General features: G+C 45.5%; 1 protein-coding gene across 8 annotated transcripts in view; it reads right to left on the reverse strand.

Annotated features, from left to right (window-relative positions):
- Positions 1-16,686, reverse strand: part of ptprk (protein tyrosine phosphatase receptor type K) — a 740,572-nt gene extending 723,886 nt beyond the window's left edge. For 6 of the 8 annotated variants that reach the window (XM_038799792.1, XM_038799788.1, XM_038799790.1 and 3 more), the window contains exon 1: positions 16,438-16,685. In XM_038799792.1, the coding sequence (XP_038655720.1) occupies positions 16,438-16,513 (76 nt within the window). In that variant the 5' untranslated portion in view covers positions 16,514-16,685. Of the gene's footprint in view, positions 1-16,437 lie in introns of all 8 variants that reach the window. The other 2 variants (XM_038799793.1, XM_038799791.1) reach the window with 1 other exon arrangement.
- Positions 16,687-23,100: the final 6,414 nt, after the last annotated feature.

Consider the following 23,100-nt stretch of genomic DNA (forward strand, 5'->3'; position numbering starts at 1 on the left):
ACGTGGCCATTAAATGTATTCTAAAAATCCATTAAAAAAACATCCATCAAATTCAGCAGACTCATCAGTCATTACCCACCCGCTACCAATGCTTGGTCGTCTTCCCAATCAGCTGAAACTTCAAAGCGGTCACTCTAAATTGAATTTAGCATCAAAATAATTTCCAACAACTGATATTAAGCTAATTAGTCCATAAATCCCTGCTTTCCTTCTGTTGGAAGAGTTAAGGTATCTGCAATGTTTTCACCTACTTCCTTTAAAACACTGGATAGAAACCATTAGTCGAAGGAATTTGTCATCCTTCGGTTCCATTATTTTTTCATTGCTACTAATTTGCTTGAATTAATTTTGGTCAGTCTCCACCCCTCATTCAATATTAGTTTCTTCAGGGAGTCTGGTATGGTACCCTCTTCCTCGATGGTAAATACTGATACGAAGTAATTTTATTAAAAATGTCAGCCATTTCCTTCCTCTCATTTACAGCATCGTTATCAGTGTCGTCAGTTTTCAGGGAGCCTACCCTTGAAACCAAAATTGTAAATTTCATATCTTACTGTTTTTTGTAGTTTTTAATGGAGATGTTTTGTCAGCTTGTTGTTCTTCGCATTTCTCCCATTCACCAGGATCTGTGCAAGTATTTGCATGTAAAGCATTTGCAATAGGGAAGGAAATCTGCCATTCTTACCTGGTCTGGCTACACGAAATTCCAGATCCATACTAATGTGGTTGACTCTAAAATGGCCTCGGAAACAGTGAGCAAGTTGTATAAAACGATTAAAAAGTCTAAAAGGAATGAAGGACTTCAGGTGGTGTTCATGATCCATCGGTCGCAAACAAGGTAACTCCTGCCAGGAGGCTGGTTTTGCTCCTTTCTACCCGATTAAAAGCGGATTTTGACAGATGAAGTGTGAGGAGAGTGGAGGGTGATTAGTTATCCCAGGATATAATAATTTTTAAATATTAACCTTTATTGTCACAAGTAGGCTTACATTAACAACGCAATTAAGTTACTGTAAAACACCCCTAGTCGCCACACTCCGGCACCTGTTCAGGTACACCGAGGGAGAATTCAGAATGTCCAATTCACCTAACAGCACGTCTTTCAGGACTTGTGGGAAGAAACCGGAGCACCCGGAGGAAACCGACACAGACAAGGGGAGAATGTGCAAACTCCGCACAGACAGTGACCCTTGCCGAGAATCGAACCTGGACCTGGTGCTGCGAAGCAGCAGTGCTAACCACTGGGCTACGGTGCCAACCAGATTGGAATGTGTACAGGGTATCAAACCCTTTTAAAGTCGGTGAAAGCCCTGGCCCAAGAGTTGGAGGAGACAAGTGGTGCAGCACAAGCTGGGAATATGGCGGAGGGGGAAGGGTCGTCTAAACGGTTAAACTGCTGATGGAGCAATTGATGAGCTTAAGGAGGATCTTCGTCGACAACAAAAGGAGATGCATGGGGACTGGGATTGAGGGGACAGTAGCACCTCTTCACGGGACTTGGGAGGCGCAAGGAGCAGTGATCCAAGACGTGAAAAAGGTGATGTCTGACCAGAGCGACTGGATTATGTTGTTGGAGGTGGAGATGGCAATCCTGGGGAATGTCTGCAAGATGTCGCGTGCAAGGGTGGATGATCAAGAGAATCGGACTTGACGGCTGACCGATTGCATTGTGGGTCTTCCGGAGGGAGTGGACGGAACTAGCGCCACGGGCTACATCACAAAAATGGTCGCAAAGTTGGTGGAGGAGTGGGTGTTCAACAAGGCCCCGGAGGTGAACTGGACCCACAGCTCCATGAGGCAGAAGCTGAGAGCAGGGGAGCCAGTGCGGGCGGTAATGTCTTGGAAAATGTGCATACGCACAAGGAAAAGATCTTGAGGTGAGCCAAGCCAATTTGAGACTGCAACTGGGAAGGAAATAGTGTTCAGACATATAAAGACATTGGAGCCGACTTGGTCAAGAGGTGGGCCGGGCTCAATAAGACAAAGGTAGGGTTGTATCGGAGCAAGGATCATTCTGGAGTGCTATACCCGGCCAAACATCCTGGGGGACATTGAAAGTGATGGCCCAGGGGGCAAATTATTTTGTTTAAGACCTACAGAGATAGGGGTGAAAGGGAGGAGGCTGTAGGAAGGCATTATGGAGATGTATCGGGGGTACTCGGTGGCCACAGTAGGGACTTTCTGGCAGAGACGAAGAAGCTGTAGGGGCATTCCGAATGGCTGGCAACGGGGAAGGTGGGTCAGCTACAACTCCTTCCAGGGGTATAGTAAGCGTACGGGAAGAAGGTAAGCCACTTGCATGCCCGTCAGGTACGATGGCAGGCAGTGGCTAAGGAAATTGCCGCAGCGGGGTGTTTTGGAGCCAGGCGAAAGTGGAGTGTCAGAGGCCTTTTATCAGGGATTATGGAGAGGGTTGGTAGGGGCGGTAGGTAGACATGGGCTAGTTCCTGGATGGGTTGGTGTTCGCAGAACTGGAGATGGGGAAACTACAGGGTTGCAGGAGGTAGAGTGTAATGGGTTGACGCAGTTGGGCAAGGCGCCGGGGCTGGATGGCTTTCCGGTGGAATTTTATAAGCACCTTATCATCAGCGTATGTTTAATAAGGCAGTGGGGAAGGGGGGACCGCCGGCTACATTGGCATAGGCAACTATTTCATGATTCAGAAAAAGGACAAGGATCCATCTTGCTGTTGAACACAGATGTTGTCAAGGTAGCTGGAGAGATGTGCTCTGGAGGTTGTATCAGAGAGTTTGACGGGGTTCATGAACGGGCAGCAGCTCTCAAATAATATCAGGAGGCTTTTAAAGGTGGCTGAGACCTTGATGCAATCAGGACTTTTGACCAGTGGAACCTGTTTGAGATCCTGGGAAGGTTTGGGTTTGGACTGAAGTTTGTGACTTGGGTTCGGTCATGGCATGCGCCCCCTGTGGCAAGTGCGAGAACAAATTAGATCAACTTGGGGTATTTGTTGCGAGGAGAGCATGGCAGGGTTGCCCATTGTTACCCGCGTTGGCGACTGAGCCCTCAGTGATTGCGGTCTGGGCTTTGGAGTGGCAGGGGACGCGAGGGCGGGTAGGGAGCAAACGGTGGCTTTGTATGCCAACAACTTACTGTTCTACGTAGCGTATCGCTAGACCTATGGAGAGAATTATGGATCTATTGGGGCATTTTGGAGTCTTTCCCAGATACAAACTGAACGTTGGAAAAGTGAAATTTTCTTGGTGAATGCTCTGGGGCAGATTGCGAACCTGGGGGTCCTGCCGTTCAGAGTGGCTAGGTATTTCGGGATCCAGTTGGCACATAATTGGGCTGCTGTGCACAAATGGAACCAGATGGGGCTCGTAGAGGGGATAAAAGGGAACTTCAAACTCTGGGATACCCTGCACCTGACATTGGCAGGAAGGATGCAGGTGGTCAAGATGAATGTGCTGCCACGATTCCGGTTTATCTTTCAGTCCCCCCTGATTTTTCTCCCCAAGGCCTTTTTTTTTGAAGGGTGGACAAGTTGATTTCAGAGTTTGTTTTGGGCTGGCAAGGGTCAGTAGGACCCTGTTGCAAAGATGAAGGTGGGAGGGGCAGCTGGCACTCCCAAATCTGTTACATTACTGGGTGGTGAATGCTCAGAGACAATACGGGGGAAGGGTCGGACTGTGTCCGCTTAGAGAAGGACTCATGTAAAGGGACACATTTGAGGCCCTAGTGACAACCCCGTAGCCATTTTCCTCGGGGAAATATACAAGCAGCCCAGTGATGGAATCATTAATTAGGACTTGGAATCAGTTGAGGAGGAACTTTATATTGGGGCGCATGTCAGTATTGACCCCGCTGTATTGACCCCACTCAGAGTTGAGAGTTACCAAGAGAGAGCGAGTTTTGATATTGGCAGGTGCTGGATTTTACACAGAAGGGGCTGCCCTCATTCCCTCAGTTTCCAGAATATACATTGTTGGAGAATTTGCTGGTGGTGTACAAAGCTGGATAGATTTTGGGAGGCAGTGTTTGAGGATCTGCCGGAAACAATGGTGGCGATTTCTGCCGGCTGATTGCCTGGCAATGGATAGTTTTGAACTGGGCGGAGCTATCACTACCGAGTGTTTTGGCATGGTTGGGAGATTGGTACAAGTTCCTCAAGTTGGAAAAGATAATGTTTGACCTTCGGTGGTCGGAGGAGAGATTCTACATATGGTGGAGGCCATTTCTGTCCATGTTTGAGGAACTGTTTGTCACCGGTGGGGCGGGAGGGGGCAAACTCCATGCATCAGGTTTATTTTGGCATTATGCCATAGTGTTGGACTTTGTTTGGAATAAAAAAAAATTCTAAAAAATAAAACAAATGCGATTTGACAGACCACCCAGCATCAACCTAGGGACTGGAAATGACATTGACAAACTCAGCCTGAAATCTGCAATCTCCTCCTTGCTGACATCTGGGGTCTAGTTCCAAAATTGGGAGAGCTGTCTAATGTACCTGTCAAGCAAAAGCCTGACATAGTTATACTCACGGAATCATACCTTAAAGACAAAGTCCGAGATAACATAGTCCCCACCGAAGGACAGACGAAACAGAGGTGGCAGCGCAATGATATACAGTTGGGTGGGAGTTGCCCGGGGGTCCTTAAAATTGATATCAGATGCTATGACATTGCATGGCATCAAGACAAACACGGGCAATGAAACCTCCTGTTGATTACCAAGTTACCCCCTCCTCCATGTTTAAGACCACTTGTCAGAAGCACAGACGGTGGCAGAAACACAAAATGTACTCTGGGTGGAGTACTCCAATGTTCATCACAGAGAGTGGCTTGGTAGCACCATCAGAGACTGAGCTGGCCAGGTCCAAACGGACATAGCTGCTAGAATCAGTGAAAGAAACAACAGAGAAAAAACATACTTGACCTCATCCTCATCAATCTGCCTGCCACAAATGAATCTGTCCATGACAGTATTGGCAGGTGTGACTACTGCACAGTCCTTGTGGAGACAAATCACGTCTTCACGTTCAGCATGCCCTCCACCAAGTTGTGTGGCACTACCACCGTGCTAAATAGGATAGATTTGAAACAGATCTAGCAACTCAAAACTGGGCATCCATGAATCAGCAACAGCTCAACTGTATTCAACTACAAACTGTAACCTCATGGCCCAGCATATCCCTTACTCTACCATTACCACCAAGACAGGGATACAAACCTGCTTCAATGAAGAGTGCAAAACGCATGCTTGGAGGAGCACCAGGAATATCTAAAAAGGAGGTATCGACCTGGTGAAGCTACAACACAGGGCCACTGGAATGCCAAAGAACATAAAACAGCAAGTGACAGACAGGGTTAAGCAATTCCAAATGCAAGGATCAGATATAAGCTCTGCAGTCCTGCTACATCCAGTTGAAAAAGGTGGTGGACAATTAAACAACTCACTGGGGACAGCAGTGGCTCCGCAAATGTCCCCATCTCCAATGATAGGGGACTCCAGCATTTCAGTGCAAAAGATAAGACTGAAGCATTTGTCTTCAGCTGTAGCCGAGTGGATAATCCATCTCTGCTTCCTCCAGAGGTCCCCACATCACAGATGTAGGTTTTCTGCCAAGTTGAATCACAATGTTAAATCAAAAAATAACTGAAGGCACTGGATACTGCAACGGGTATAGTTCTGACAATAGCACTGAAGACTGGTGCTCCAGAATTTGCTACACCCCTAGCCAAGCTGTTCCAGTACAGTTACAACACTGGCATCTACCCAGTAATGTGGAATATTGCCAAGGTATGCCGTGTACACAAAAAAATACAAATGCGACACAGCCAATTACCGGCCCAATCAGTAAATGATGAAGGGGTCAACAGTGCTATCATGTTTCAATGGCTTCAGAATATCCTGCTCACCGACGCTCAGTTTGGGTTATGCCAGCACCATTTAGCTTCTGACCTCATATAGCCTTCTTGCAAACATGGACAAAAGATATGAACTCCAGAGGTGAGGTGAGAGTGACTGCCCTTGACTTCAAGGCAGCATTTGATCGCGTATGGCATCAAGGAGTCAATGGGAATCAGGGGTAAAATCCTCCACTGGAGTCACACGTAGTACAAAGGAAGATGGCTGTACTTGTTGGGGTCAATAATCTCAGTTCTGGGGCATCACTGCAAGAGTTTCTCAGAGTAGTCTCCTCAGCTGCTTCATCAATTACTTTCCTTCCATTATACGATCAGAAGTGGGGATTTTCACTGATGATTGTACAAAGTTCAGCACCATTCCTGATTCCTCAAATACTGAAGCAGTTAATGTCAAAATGCAGTAATATCTGGACAATATTCAGGCTTGAGCCGAGAAATGGCAAGTAACATTCGCACTGCACCAGAACCAGACAATAATCATCTCCAACAAGAGAGAATCGAACCATCCCATCTTGACATCCAATGGCATTACCATTGCTGACATATCAACACCCTGGGGTTATAATTGCCCAGAAACTGATCCAGACTAGCCATATAAATACAATGCAGGTCAGAGACTAGGAATCCTGTGGTGAGTGAACTACACCCGATTCCCCAAAGCCTGTCTACCATCTACAAGGCATTTGCCTGTATGAGTGCAGCTCCAACAATGCTCAAGAAGCTCGACCCCCTCCAGAATAAAGTAGCCAGCTTGATTGCTACCCCTTCCACAAACATTTAACCTCTCCACCACCGATGAACAGTACCAGCAGTGTGCACCATCTATAAGATGCACTGTGGGAACTCACGAGGGTTCCTTTCAACAGCACTTTACAAATCTACAACAGCTATCACCTGGAAGAGCAGGGCAGCAGGCACATGGAGATGCCACGACCTGGAAGTTCCCTATCAAGTCACTCACTACCCTGACCTGGAAACATATCGCTGTTCCTTCACTGTTGTTGGATCAAACTCCATCCCTAACAGCACTGTGGGTATATCTACACCTCAGGGACCAAAGCGGATATACCTACACCTCAGGGACCAAAGCGGGTATACCTACACCTCAGGGACCACAGCCGTCAAGAAGGCAGCTCACCACCAGCTTCCCAAGGGTAATTAGGGATGAGCAAGAAATGTTGGCCTACCTGCCCACATCCCCTCCTTTCTTTGACTTTTAAGCAGTCTTATCTCATCACCCATGGCTTTTTTTGGGCTAGAGCTCTCACCCCATAGGAGTAGAAACTGGTTCTGTATCACAGTAAGTTCTCTCTTGAACACCTCCTGATGATGTAATTTCATCCATCAACATATTTGCAGTTTCTTCTTGAGTTTCAGTCTCATGTCAAAATTAACCTTGTCTAAATCTAAAATCTCAGCAGCTGTTTCATGTTTCTACCTTTCAAAGGCCACAATGAACTAAATCATATTATGATCAGTTAGATAAAAGGTTCATGCATTATTACATTGTTAAAGAAATCTGGCTCATTATATCTAATATAGCTTGCCTCCTTGTTGGTGACAGAACACATTGTTGCAGAAAAGCATCCTGAACACACAAGAAATTGGCCTATTTTCTAACCTAAACACCTCCCCTCCCAGAGACCTGTGGTCCACTGACCGACCCCCACCTCGCAGTGTGGCCCACAACTCTCGAGCCCCCCCCCTTGCATTGTGGCCCCAGCCTGAACTTCCCACTCCCTCATGTTCTGACCACCACCTGCCTGTTCACCTCCCCCCCCCCCCCCCCCACCCCTCGCATTGTTGCCAAACTGCACAATCCTCCACCCTCGCATTGTGGCCCCACTGCACAACTGCATCTCTCCCCCCCCCTTGCGCAGTGGTCCCCTGCCATCTGAAGCCTGCTTTGCGTTGTGGCCCCCTCCTGAACAGTGTATGCCTCTGCACCCCCCCCCCCCCCAACAAGCCCGACTCCAACCTTGCAATGTGGCCCCACTGCCACCCCCTCGCATAATGGTCCCCTGCAGCCTGAACCCTGCTTTGCGTTGTGGCCCTCCACCTGAACTGCACCACCGCCCCACCAGACCCCCCCCCCCCACCTTGTGACCCCTGCCTGAAGCTACTCCCCTTCTGTTATTCCAGCCTTGCCTCTCGCATGGTTTCCCCATCCCACCTGAAATGTCAACATTCCCTCGCAAAGTGACACTCCTGCTTGATGCTCTGCCCCCACTGCATTGTGAACCCCTGCCTAGCCCCCCTCATTGTGACCCCCTGTCTGAGCCCTCAGACCCCTATTGTTAACCCGCCGCCTAACCCCTCGTATCTTGGCATCCCCAAGCCAGACAGTCTCTGTCCCCTCCGAACCCTTCCCATTGCGGCCCCCACCTGAACACCCACCTCATTTGCTCAACACACTCCCTCCCAATATAACCCCTCCCATCATGCTCCCCCCGCCCGATCCCCTCACCTTGCATTGCGACTCCAAACCTGACCCCTCCCATGTTATTTCCCCCCAACCCCCCTCGCATTATGACCCCCGGCTGACCCTGCCTCTCCCTCGCATTTTGACCCCTGCCTGACCTCATTCCCCCACATTGTGACCCCTCCGCCTACCACATCCCCTCTCTCGCATTGTTGGCCCCTGTCAGATCCTGTGCCTCCTCGCAATGCGGTCCATGCCCTCCCTGATGCTATGGCCACACCTGAAACCCCGCTCATAGCCCCAGCCTGACCCACAGTGCTGTTAGGAAGGTAAAGAAATGCCTATATTTTTCCAGGTCAGGATGGTGTGGGGTTTAGGGAACTTGCAGATGGCGGTGTTCTCATACGTCTGCTGTCGTTATCCTTTTAGGTTTGGAAGGGGTGGGCGGCATGTGGCACAGTGGTTAGCACTGGGACTGCAGCGCTGAGGACCCGGGCTCGAATCCCGGCCCTGGGTCACTGTCCATGTGGAGTTTGCACATTCTCCCCATGTCCGCGTGGGTTTCACCCCCAGAACCCAACGCTGTACGGGGTAGGTGGATTGGCAATTCTAAATTGCCCCTTAAATCGGAAAAAATGAATTTGGTACACTAAATTTATTTCTAAAAAAAGATTTGGAAGGTGTTGGTGAAGGAAGTTTGCGGAGTTTGTGCAGTGCATTTTGTAGATGCTGCCACTGCGGGCAAGTGTTGGAGGGAATGAATTGTTAAGGTGATGCCTGTGGCACCAAGTAAATGTGCTGTCTTGTCTTGGATGCGGTCAAACACCTTTAGTATTGTTCGAGCTTCATTTATGCAGACAAGTGGAGATTCTTCCATCATATTCCTGGCTTGTGCCGATGATGGACAGGCTTTGGAGTTAGGAGGAATGTTGTTTGCAGAATGCCCAGCCTCTGACCTGCTCTTGTAACCACATGATTTATATGGCTGCTCCAGTTCAATGTTAACCCCCCAGCATATTAATAGTGAATTCAATGACGGTAGCAGAAACGGAAAGGCAGGTTAATGTGAATAACCACAAATTAGAAGAGAGAAATGTGCAACGAGACCTGGTATCCCCATACAACAGTCGCTGAAGCTAAATATGCAGGTACAGCAGGCGGTGAAGACAGCAAATGGTCTGCTGGCTTTCCGTCATGCGAGTACCACCTTTAAGAAATGGGTGTTTATCAAATAGCTGTAGTGATGTCAGTGTGTGGATGGAGCTGGGCTGTCTTTCTGTTTTTACTTTTGTTTTTGAGCTGGCAGCTACAGTGTGTGTGTGTGTTTAGTTTTGTTTTCAGAGTTGGAGCTGCATCCAGCCAAACAAGGTGTAATTATGATCTCTCTCTGTACGAAAAGAATGTCTTCAAATCACTTGCTAATTTAAAAGTGATAACTGCTCTCAGTAGAGAATTTAAACCTGGTGTCTGTGTTAAAGAGGGTATTTGTCTTATGGATGTTGCCAGGAAAGATTACAGGTTACTTACTGAGTATTGTATTATTTGGGGGAAGTATTGGAGTTGATAGTTGCCAAGATGTTTACTGTGTGTTTATAAAATGGGATTCATATAATAAACATTGTTTTGTTTTAAAAGTACTTTCGAGCTCTGTTGTACCATACTGTGGAGTGGGCCCTTGTGCTCTCCATAACCAAAATCAATTGAAGGTTATGGGTCAGATGAACTCCATGATACACTTTGGGGTTCTCTAAACCCTGGCCCGTAATAAATTATTACGAGAGGATTAGAGTACATGAGCAGGGCTGTCTTGCTGCAATTATACAGGGCCTTGGTGAGGCCACGCATGGAATACTGTGCAGTTTTGGTCTCCTTATCTGAGGAAGGATGTTCTTGCTCTAGAGGGAGTGCAATAAAGGTCCTGGGATGGCAGGACTGACGCACAAGGAGAGGTTGAATCGGTTTGGATTGAATTCCCTGGAATTCAGTAGGGCGGGGGTAGCGGAATCTCATACAAATCTGTAAAATGCTAACAGGACTAGTAGACAGGGTAGATGCTAGAAGGATAATCTAGATGATGGGGGTATCCAAAACCAGGAGTCATTGTCTGAGGATACAGGGTAGACCTTTTAGGACAGAGATAAGGAGAAATTCCATCACCCTGAAAGTGGTGAGTCTGGGGAATTCATTTCCACAGAAAGTAGCTACGGTCAAAGCATTGTAGGTTTTATAAAGGCAGTTAGATACAACACTTGACGGGGCAGCACGGTGGCACAATGCTGCCTCACGGACGTTGAGGACCCGGGTTCGATCCCGGCCTTGGGTCACTGTCCGTTTGGAGTTTGCACATTCTCCCCTTGTCTGCGTGGGTCTCACCCCCACAACCCAAAAATGTGCAGGTTAGGTGGATTGGCCACGCACAATTACCCCTTAATTTGAAAAAATGAATTGGGTACTCTAAAATTAATTTTAAAATAAGATATAGCACTTGGAGCGAAAGGGATCAAAAGATTTAGGGGTACCCAATTCAATTTTCCCCAATTAAGGGGCAATTTAGCGTGGCCAATCCATCTACTGCACATCTTTGGGTTGTGGGGATAAGACCCATGCAGATACAGGGAGAATGTACAAACTCCCCACGGCAGTGACCCGGATCCGGGATCAAACACAGGTCCTCAATCCGATGAGGCATCAACGAAGGGGATCAAAAGACATAGAGCAATCATCACTTCTGGCCTTGTGAAGGGAAGGCCAATAATGAAGCAGCTAAAGATGGTAAGACCTGGACATTACCGTGAAGAGCTGTATTTCGGAAAGATAAAAGGGGAAGGAGGTGGAGTAATCCTGCTGATGAGGAAAGGGATCAGTGCTGGAGTGAGAAATGACATAAGTACTGGAGATCAAGATGTGGGATCACTCTGGGTAGAAATAAGAAATGGCAAAGGGAAAAAGTCCTGTGTTGGATAATCTATAGCTTCCCACACAGTAGTTCTGCAATGGGGCACAGTATAAACCAGGAAATACCGGGTGCTGTAAGAAAGGGATGGCAAAATCATGGGTGATTTTAATAAGTACATGGACTGGAAGAATCAAATTGGCAAGTTCATTGTATGTATTAGAGATTGTTTCCTGGAACAGTATGTTGCTGAACCAACCAGGAAGTTGGCTACTCTGGATTTGGTATTGTGCTACAAGGAGGGATTCATTAATAACTTGATAGTTCAGGATCCTCCACGGAGTAGTGACGATAGTATGGTTCAATTCAAAATTCTGTTTGGGGGCAAGGAAGTGGAGTGCCACACTTGCGCTCCAGAATTAAACAAACAAGACGACAGATTTAGCAAGAGTGGGCAGCTCACGAGCAGTGGCAGTTGTGTAAGGAGATGCTCGATTACTCACAACTAAAATATATCCCAGTGAGGAAGAAAAATGGGATGAGGGGTAAAAAACATCCATGGCTAAACAAGGAGATCAAGGACAATGTGAAGACATTAGCTAAGGTATATCATATTGCAAAGGCCAGTGGCAGGCTGGAAGATTGGGAAACTTTCAAACATAAACAAAGGGATACTAAAAAAGTAATAAAAAGAGCCTAGATAAATTACGAAAGAAAACCAGCGTAGAATATCAAAAAGGGCAGCACTAGGTTGATTACAGAGATGAGGGGTTTGTTGTATGGAGAGAGATTGAACAATTTAGGCCTATACTCTCTAGAGTTTAGAAGAAAGAGGGGAGATCAAACTGAGGTACGCAAGATGATAAAAATGTACCGATAAAATTGACGTGAAGCAGATGCTTCCTCTTGTGGGCACACAAGAGGGCACTGTAAATTCTATGTTCTCAGGATAAGAGGTAGCAAATTTAAAACAGAATTGAGGAGAAACTACTCCCGAAGGGTTGTGAATCTGTGGAATTTGCTACCCCAAAGAGTGGTGGACACTGGGACAGTGAGTAAATTTGAGGAGTCAAGACAGATTTTTAATTGGTAACAGGTTGAAGGGTTATGGACAATGGACAGGATGGTGGAGTTATGGCCAGGAAACGATCAGCCATAATTGAATGGCGGAGCAGACTCAATGGGCGAAATGGCCCAATTCTGCTCCTGTATCTTATGAACTGCTGCAGTGATGTCCTGAAATCGAGATGACCACAACCATCTTTCTTTGTGATAGGCACGACTCCAACCAATTGGAGAGTTGTTCCAATTCCCAGGTGACTTCAATTTTGAACCCACACTTAGTAAAATGCTGCCTTGAAGTCAAGAGCAGTCATTCCCATCTCAAATGTTGCTCTTTTGTCCATGTTTCCACCAAGGCTGTTGAGATCTGGGGCCATGAGGCCCTGATGGAGCATTCCCAATTTCCCAGCTCTTGTTTTGTTCTTTTACTAATAGTGCCTAAAGTGCAATTTATAACTATTACTTTGCTGTTTTTATTTAAAAGTTTGTTTTAGATCTGTTATTTATGCCACCTTTTCCACCCGAATCTGCCCCCACCCAATCTACTTGCTGAAAACCTCATGATTGTCCTAGTTTTCTTTTCACTCAATTTGTGGCCTTAGCCTGATTCAGGTGGAGTCTGTCTAAACAGTACAGCTGCTCCTTGTCTCAGTGTTGGTGCAAAAATCTGAGAACACGCAAAAACAGATTCAAAAAGAGCTTCTTCCCCGCTGTGATCAGGCTCCTAACCGACCCTCTTATGGGCTGATCTGATTAATACTATATTCCTGTATACTTCACCCAATGCCAGTGTCTACATATTTGCATTGTGTACCTTGTGTTGCCCAATTATATATTTTCTTTTTATTTTATTTTCATGTACTAAATGATCTGTTTGAGCTGTTCGCAGAAAAATACTTTTTTCACTGTACACATGACAATAGGGCAGCACGGTAGCATTGTGGATAGCACAATTGCTTCTCAGCTCCAGAGTCTCAGGTTCGATTCTGGCGTGGGTCGCTGTCTGTGCGGAGTCTGCACATCCTCCCAGTGTGTGCGTGGGTTTCCTCCGGGGTTCCTCCCACAGTCCAAAGATGTGCAGGTTAGGTGGATTGGCCATGATAAAATTAGTGTGCAAAATTGCCCTTCGTGTTGGGTGGGGTTACTGGGTTATGGGGATAGGGTGGAGGTGTTGACCTTGGGTAGGGTGCTCTTACCAAGAGCCGGTGCAGACTCGATGGGCTGAATGGCCTCCTTCTGCACTGTAAATCCTATGATAATTCTATGAATAAACAAATCCAATCCAAAGTCAGGTACCAGGTAGAAAACATACATCGGAACTGTGGTTCCTGCTCATCAATAATGCTATCAGTTTCACTAACTATTGAATCCCCTGCAACATCCACATTATGCACCTCCCCATCCCCTTCCACAGCTTCCAAGGTTCCATTCTGGCCATCTTTCCAAGAGTCATTTTCCTTCAATCAACTAAACAGAGATGAGGGATAAAATCTGCAATTTCTCCGCACATTTTGAATCAAAGTCATTTATTGTCTCAGCCAACTATCGCCACAGGAGCCTGAAAAAGTACATTTTGTAACCAGGGTCAGTTGCCGTATTTTCAGTCCACTTCAGTCATTTAGATTATGAATGTAAATGCCAAATGTGTTGATCCCTCATCCACTGGCATGTAAAGCATATCAACTTCAACAAATCTTGCAGAAATCAGAGTTTGCCAAAGCCCACCCCGGAGTTGGAGTCATTAATTAGATAGCAGTCACTACACTTTTACAAAAAAAAAGGGGCTTGGGTTTCACTCCCGGGCCTCACATTCCTATGTGCATGGCCTCTGCCATCCAGCCTCTCCCTCCTCTGCCTTTCACCACACATGCAAAGAACTAAATTCCTGCACATACATGGCAAACCATGCATGTGTGCACAGATGGTCAGTTGCTCAACATATAGAATTGCCAGGAATTCAATGAAAGAAACCAGTGGGGTTACTGAGTTATGGGGATAGGGTGGGGTGGGCTTAAGTAGGGTGCTCTTTCCAAGGGCTGATGCAGACGCGATCGGGCAAATGGCCTCCTTCAGCACTGTAAATTCTACGACTCCTTCCTCATCTGTCCATTCCAAAAATTGAACCCAAACTAAAATTGTTTTTTTTTTTTTAATTTAGCAGGAGAACAATACTTGAACATCAAAGTACATTCTCCTGAATGAAACGACCACGAGCATTCTGTAATGCACCAGCTTTTATGGAATGTACGCCACATGGTACCAATGTTTTCACATATAGTGAAATATTACTACAGGCTGTAAAATCAAAGAACTGATACCCCTCCAGGTGCCACTGAGACAGGCAATTCTAGGGAAAAAATACTCAACCTACTGAATGTTTACATTCTATAATCAGCTATAATTAAAATATTTGTGTATCTCATTCATTGTTAACAAAACAAACATAATTTGACAACATTGTTAAGGAAGCAAACAATGAAACTTGCACATTTCTTACATTGTATACCATTCATGCTCAATTGTCACTGAATCTGTCACACCGGATAAAAATCCTCCATCTAACATAAATGTTTGAGGGTATAATAGATCACTTGGGGGCCACGCATCAAGCAATTTTGATTCCCCTACTGAAACTATATTTAAAGAATGATATGCATATATAAATTATATGGAACTTTCACTCTTCCGTATACCCTGTTCAATTGCAAACATTGTGGTCTAATGGTTACTGCAAATGAATCATTCACAATAATTGTTTGTGATATGAAAGCATTTCCGAATGACAATATAAAGCACAAGACATCACTTCACAAATGAAAATGCCTATTGTGTAGAACTGCAACATACTGCAAGTTTGTCAGTTATCTGGCCAATATCCTTGATAGTTATGCAGGTTGGGGTATTTAATTTAATTTACTTTAAATCCAGTTTTGCAGCCATTTTGCCTGAAGTGGTTGTTACTTTTTTTGTTCGGGTATCCAACAACCTCTCTATAGAATAGACACGTTTAACAGAAAAATAAATGGCATTACGCACACTGTAACGTCAATTAACCCACTCAGTAGCATGGAGGGGTTTCAATAATCACTGAATAGAGTGAAAAAAAATTAAAGTGTACTCCAAACACAGGTCTTCTGAGCTTCCAACTCCCTCCACCTATTCCCTTCACGAAGAAGCTGATCGTTAGGAGCCGGATTTAGGAAGCGCAAGTTTAGACGGCGTGAGTGAACTAGGAGATGGAAGCGCCTTTCCCACTAACTGTAGGATTACAATGAAAGCTCTGTATTATTGGAGCGAAAGATAGCAACTTTCTCTGGGTGTAAAATTACCAGGAAATCAAGGAGAGCTTGTCTGTACTTTTCCATTGCTAAAGGTACTCCATTTTAGATTCCACACCACTGGGACTCACCTATTGTCCTTAAAGACGCCTCGTTTAAGTATAGTGTTTCCAATGCTGACCTATGTTGCAAAATCAGCTAAATTACGGTCCGATTCATTGCAGCTAGATTCGAAAGTATAGCCAATTGCTTTCTGTCCTGCTGAACTCTAAATGGTGTTATTTCTTAGTGAGACGAGTGGATAGGTATGAAATCTGTGTATATGCTGCAACGTGGAGACATAACGAGACCAGTTTTTTTTAAAAACTGACGGGACTCCCAAGGGCGAACCCGCTCGACCTGAAACTCGAGTCAAAGCCCCGAGTTACGGCCCCCGTCACCTTTCCCAAAACTACTGGCGGCTCTCTCCACACCCCCACCCCCACCCAATCTAACACACGAAACACTTATCCACTGTTAAAAGAAAACAGACGTGGAAATAAATCGCCCTGGACACTAAACCAAGTGCTCCCTCAGACGAAAAAGAGAATTTTAAAACAAACTTCGAAGCTAAGCCAGTTACTGTAACTCTTCCTCGGTGAAACGCTGTGACCAACTAACATTCAACACGCCGCGCTTCGCTCCCCGGCACTTTAAACAAACTATCAGAGCGGAGGAAAGCTTGAAACAAAATCAGCGTTGAGTTGTCTAACGACGAATAGTTTTTGGTTGTTTCGAAGTTAATTTCAAACAGAAGTAAATGGCCGGGAGAGCGAGCGCGCGCGGGGCACACATACACCTTGAGGAGGCTCCTGGTGGAAAAGTTCCTGTTCCGTGGAACACACCGAGACTTACCCGAGGAGAATTCCACAGCTGCGCTGCCACAAGTTTCATACAACAACAGCAAGAGCACAAAGGGCGTTGCATTCATAATGTTGGAGTCGTCTTTCTGCTGTTTGTGGGGCTTGTTTTTCCGCCCCCCCTCCCCCGCTACTTCAGCTCGTTGCTCCCTCAACCTGGCCGATACATTGCCCTCCACATCAATACTTTGCAACAGCGAGTGGAGTGAACCCCCCCAGCCCGCGACGTCACCGAGACACACACACACTCGGTGAGTCAGTCAGTGGAGGAGTGCCGAGCGTCCTCTGCTGGTTCACTCTGCACGCGCCACTCCATCAATGTGTTCCCCTTCTCTCTGGCCATGTGTCCGTAGTGATAGGCACAGGGGCACGTTGGGAAAATAAACCACCGAATCTTCAAAGGATGCATTAATAAAATCTACACCGCGTTACCGTGCCAGTTAGCAGCCTTTAATTTAAACAACGGGTGGGAAACTATGTCGAATTTGCCCCTTTTGGCTGCACGGCCGCTCTTTCCTCGGGGTCCTGAAGGTGGAGTTGGAACACACTCCATGCAAACTACTGAAATATTCATATTAGCGCCCGGGAAAAGATCTCAGGTAAATTGTCAAGACTTTTCTGACCCCCCCTATCCATACAACGTGCGTCAACATTCTATCCAATTCGTGTTTTCTAAATACATGCTAAAATGTTATAAAGTAGAAGATTAGTTGGTCTATTAGTGTATAGGCTTTGCATTAAAACGGAAAGAAAATTAAATTCTTGCTATTTCAAGCGGGCAGAGAGTCGTGCATCGTTGAACGTTTTTGTCGGAGCTTGATTGGCATTCGGCAACATAACTGTCGATCGCACACACTCGGCACACCGCGGTGGGGTTTGTCGGCTTGGCAAATTATTCTAAAACTGTTGATCGGGAATTTCAAGGCGGATTGCAAAGTGCCCAGAATAATTACATTCCCCTTTTCACTTTCCTGGAATCAGAGTTGCGTAATTATTGTTTTTAAATAATAACACTTCCTGTCAGAAAGCTGCCAATCTCCAACTAAACGTAAGATGGGTGAAACTCGAAACTGGTTTAAGCCGCCATCAAGTGGGTCTCGTGGTGGTTTTGCGCTTGACAATCGCATCTTTGGATTTCTACCGCCACTTGTACATCAGTGTTCCTTCTAAACGGCTTTACGCTGTGTCGAAGTCGCTGCGCCCGAGGTCGATGGGCATTCAGTTTTGGGGCATCATCTGTACATTACTTTGCCCATGTCTGCAGCTAACGTGCAGGAAGAAAAATAACTTCCTTTCAAGCCCCAACCAATCTCTGCCTCCCCCTACACCACCGTTGCCCTTTCCCATTTGTTTGTCAATTTACAATAATTTTCATTTTTTTCTTGGGGGGGGGGGGGGGAAACCGCTGCATGTGTAGATACTTTAAGCTGCTAGAGACTTCCACTTGAAACGTTTCTGACTGATGAAGAGACAGCAGAGCAGGTACGTAATGGGAAGTACTGTGCAAGAAGCCTCAGAAAGCAAATGAGTCGGGCAATATTCAGTTGCAGCAGATGATTTGTGATCATTAAAATCCACTGGGGAACTGCCATCCATACTTGGGGACATCTGCGTGCGTGACGAGGAAACCCAACCTTTGGTTTTTGCTGTGTTTGAAACCTGACTATTCAAGTTACAGCTTGCATTTTTATGATCTGCACTGCACCAGAGGCTCTGAAAAATAATTATTATTTATAAGTAACTGTACCAAGGCAGTTCCTTGTTTCCCTCAAATGTATAGTTGGCCTTGGTGTAACCTTGGGTTGGTTCGCAAACTCTTGCATCAGCACAGTGTGCTATTTAACCATAGTTAACTCATTTAACCATTGTTAAATAGAACACAAGTCAAGATATGAACGCAAAACTAAAGTGGCCTTTCAATATTAACAATCACCCAGTCCTATAAAACATAAATAATCACATCTAAGCAATTTATTACACATCAGTAAATATCTCACGAATTATAGTGCAAGGAAACCAAAAAATCTAAATGGAAACAATGTTTTAAGCACTTAAATTATAATTCATTTCATGCTAATAAACTGAATCAACTGGAATTTCCTGTTGAACTTGCAGGCTGCTTGATCACAACATTTGTTTTTAGCTTGTAAAGAGCTATTGGCAATTTATCATATTCAAAACACCAGTGTTTCATAACCATACCAAGTAATGTTTTAATTCCGGTGAGTATGTCCAAATGCTCATTGGGGTTTTGTTCTGTATTATTTGTAGGAATTAGAGTCATCTATTCAATGAGATGTATTGGTGGGCTGAGTGGGCAACTTCTAATGGCCAACACAAACCAGTAGACTGCATGCAATCATTGTTACTGGTGTGTTGCACCTTGGCAAAATATAACACATTTCTCTCCTAAATTAGAAACAAATGAAAAATTGGACTGGCACTCATTTCTTCATTTATGAGCCTCCCCCTTCATTCAAGCTAGTCTAATGATGTATGTGCCTGTTGGGCAGAAAGGTGTTATACACCCATGCTTCTTGTTATTTCGAATCATAGAATCTTTACAGTGCAGAAGGAGGCCATTTGGCCTATCAAGTCTGCACCGACCCTCTGAAAGAGTACCCTACCTACACCAAATCCCCTGCCCTATCCCTGCAACTTCACTTAACCGTTGGCCACTTGGGGCAACTTAGCATGACTAATCCACCTATCCTTCATGTTCTTGGACTGTGGGAAGAAACTGTGGGAAGGACTTGGGGGCCTCACGGTAGCATGGTGGTTAGCATCAATGTTTCACAGCTCCAGGGTCCCAGGTTCGATTCCCGGCTGGGTCACTGTGTGGAGTCTGCACGTCCTCCCTGTGTGTGCGTGGGTTTCCTCCGGGTGCTCCGGTTTCCTCCCACAGTCCAAAGATGTGCGGGTTAGGTGGATTAGCCATGCTAAATTGCCCGTAGTGTAAGGTTAATGGGGGGATTGTTGGGAAATGGGTTACTTGGGTTTAAGTGGGGTGATCATTGCTCGGCACAACATTGAGGGCCGACGGGCCTGTTCTGTGCTGTACTGTTCTATTTCTATTTGTTAAAACCAGAGCACCTGGAGGAGAATGTGCACACTCCGCAGTCACCCAGGGTCAGAATCGAACCTGGGTCCCTGGCACTGTGAGGCTACAGAGCTAGCCACTGTGCCACCCATAAAAAAATCAGAACATTTTGCTATTGCCCAGACAAGATATTCTTTGTGAGATGAAGTAAACTAAAAATCAGTAATACTTCAGTTCAAATCATTTGATCACAGATACTTTTCAGTTGTTCACCATGATATTTGCCAGTAGCAAAAACACTTTGATAAAGTAAAATGAAATAATTCTCCTCAAGAAACAGCACCTGCACATGAATAATATAGGTTTAACTGTGTCGATAATATAGATTTCACTGTGTTAATACTATAGGTCTGACTGCATCAATAATATAGGTTTAACTGTCAATAATATAGGTTTAACCGTGTCAATAATATACGGTAGATCTAACTGTCAAACGCAAAGACAGCAAGAAAATGTGATAAACAGCTCGTGCTTCATTCTCATTGTTTGTCATTTTGCCAACCATTTCATTTGCTGCTGACTTGCAACACACCTGTCATTTGCTTTATGCATTCATAGCATTTTTCATAAGATTTAATTTTTACATGTATCCAAATTTGGATTTTAACATACAAATATACAAACATAATATTTAGGAGCAGGAACAGACCACTTGGCCCCTGGGTGTGTTGCTGATTGAGTGTAATCTCAACCCTACCTACCCTAATAACCTTTCACCTCCTTGCTAATCAAAAATCTATCTCCCTCTGCCTTAAAAAATTCAAAGATTCTGCACCCACTGCCTTTTGAGGAAATTCCACAGACCCACGACTCCCAGATAAATTATTTATCTTCATCTCTGCCTTAAATGAGCAACCCCTTATTTTTTAACATGACCCCCAGTTCGAGATTCTCCCACAGGAAGAAACGTCCTCTCTAATTTTCCAGTAATTTCTCAATATCTGCTCGCTGCCTGAATCTTTGTGCAATTAAAGGAACAAAACAGGTCAGTTCTGATTGTAGAAATCATGAAATAAATTTTTTTAAATGTTGTATTCATATACCACCTTCATGGAGGTCTGTGGCGCAGTCGGTAGCATCCCTGCCTCTGAGTTAGAAGCTCCAGGTTGTCTTTCACCCCAGGAACTGATTTTCAAGGAAGGATAGTTCATGATACAGGTTGAGTATCAACCTGCAAAATCCTTACAATACGCCAACGGCAGGTGGTAAGAGTGGTAGAGACTCCTGATCAGCCACGCTTGATGTAGAGTGATATCCCTCAAGCTATAAGGCCCTGGTGACAGGCTAGCGACCTTTTCCAAGAAAAATCTCACTATGGGATTCTGATTGGAAGTATGCGTTTTGCACCACTAGGTGCGGGAAGAGATACACAACAGCAATATATCATCTTTAATGCAAATAATTATATAAAAGTGCTTCACATAAACATAAAGAAATGGATGCTGAATCAAGAAGGGTGTAATTAGGACGGTTGGATGAAAGCTTGGAAATTCAAAAGTGAAGTGACCATTTTAAGAGGTAATTTGCAGAGACTAGAGCTAAGCCAACCGAAAGTTCTGCAATCAGAATTGAGCAAAGAAATAATCATAAGGTTTTTTGTTTGATGAAATGCCTGACCAGTCAGCTGTGCAATTAGAAATGTTTCTTTAGCTTCTTCAGGTTTTGCTCAAAAGTATTTCCAAGTAAGTTGTGGAAAACATTGAGGATAAGTCTTTAAATTTTTTTTTTATAAATGTTTTTATTGGGTTTTTGAATAAAGTATATTTACCGTTATGTTCACAAAATAGAATACATATATACATAGAAGAGAAGGGAACACGCACAAAAAGCAAAACAAGCAACAACAAACAAAAAAAAGTTAGAATAAAATAACTGGTAGGGTATTATGTGCTAGCTCAACAACAGCAGCTCTGTCCAATTGGCGGTATTGTTTTTAGCACATAAGTAGGCATCTGTTTGTGTGGGGGGGGGGGGGGTGCGCCAGGGAAACAATTACAGAACAATTGCAGAGGGCAATAGGCGAATGCATCTGGTGTTGGTGTTGTCGCTTGCTTCTCCCAGACGGTTTTTACTGCCATTGTCGTTTCGCGATCACCTCCGCTTCAGCCGTTCGTTCCGTCTTTCGCCCGGATATTCCTTGTTCTCTGCTCCTGTAGATGCCAAGTTTGTTATTGTTTTCCATGCCCTCCTACGGCTGTTCTTCCCTTGTCTCCCCCCCCACCTCACAGATTCCCCTCTATTGTTCCCTGTCTCCTCCCTCTTCCATCCCCTCCCTCCGCCTCCCCTTCTCCGGGGGCTCGCCTTTCTTTTCTCAGGTTTAGCTGCTATCCTCCCCCCCGCATCCCCCCCCCCCCCCCCCCCCCCCCCCGGGCCTGGTCTATCCCTCCCTCCCCCACCTCAGCTACTTTCCCCTGATTCCTGGCTCCCTGGTGATTCTTCAACTTGTTCATTGGCCACAAACAGGTTCCAGAACAATTGGGTGAATGGCTCCCACGTTTTGTGGAAGCCATTGTCTGATCCTCGAATGGCGAATTTGATTTACTCCATTTGGAGAGATTCTGAGAGGTCAGGCAACCAGTCTGCAGCTTTGGGTGGTGCTGCTGACCATCAGCTGAACAGATTCTATGGCGGGCGATCAGGAAGGCAAAGGCAAGGGCGTCCGCCCTCCTCCCCAGGAATAGATCTGGCTGGTCTGAAACCTTGAAAACTGCCACTTTCAGGCATGGCTCTACCCTCATCCCCACCACTTTGGACAGTGCCCCGAACAAGCCTGTCCAGTACCCCGCAAGTCTGTGGCAAGACCAGAGCATGTGGGTGTGGTTGGCCGGGCCTCCTTGGCACCGTTCACATCTATCCTCCACCTCCGAGCAGAACCTACTCATACGAGTTCTTGTTAAGTGGGCTCTACGTACCACTTTTAGTTGCGTCAGGCTGAGCCTTGCGCACATGGAGGTGGAGTTGACCCTATGCAGTGCTTTGCTCCAGAGTTCCCATCCTATTTCAATCCCCTGGTCCTCCTCTCATTTCTCTCTTGTTGCGTCTAGTACGGTGTCGGCCCTTTCTACCAGTCGGTCATACATGTCGTTACAGTTCCCTTTATCTAGGATGCTTGTGTCCAGTAACTTCCATTAATGCCTGCGTGGCGGTTGTGGATACGTCCTTGTCTCCTTTCGTAGGAAGTTTTTGAGTTGCAGGAACCTTAGCTCGTTCTCCCTGGCTAGCTGGAATTTCTCTGTCAGTTCGTCCAGTGTTACAACCCTGCCATCCGTGTATAGGTCACTGATTGTCAGTGTCCCTCCGTCCTGTCCCTGCTTTTTAAAGGTAGTGTCAGTCAGCGCTGGTGCGAACCTATGGTTAATTTTGAAATCTTTTTCAAGTAACATTGGTATCGATAAACACTGTTTTTAAAACCAGGCTGTCTGTGTCTATGGGGGAAATGCTCCAATCTGAGGCTGTCCCAGGGCGAGGATGGGGAGTATTTCCTGCTGCAGAAGCCAACGGAAAACCACGCCATCTCTTCCTACCCTAATGTAATTAATTATGCATCTTGGGGTTTCG

The sequence above is a fragment of the Scyliorhinus canicula genome, chromosome 6 (assembly GCF_902713615.1).
Source record: "Scyliorhinus canicula chromosome 6, sScyCan1.1, whole genome shotgun sequence".
NCBI classification, from domain to species: Eukaryota; Metazoa; Chordata; class Chondrichthyes; order Carcharhiniformes; family Scyliorhinidae; genus Scyliorhinus; species Scyliorhinus canicula.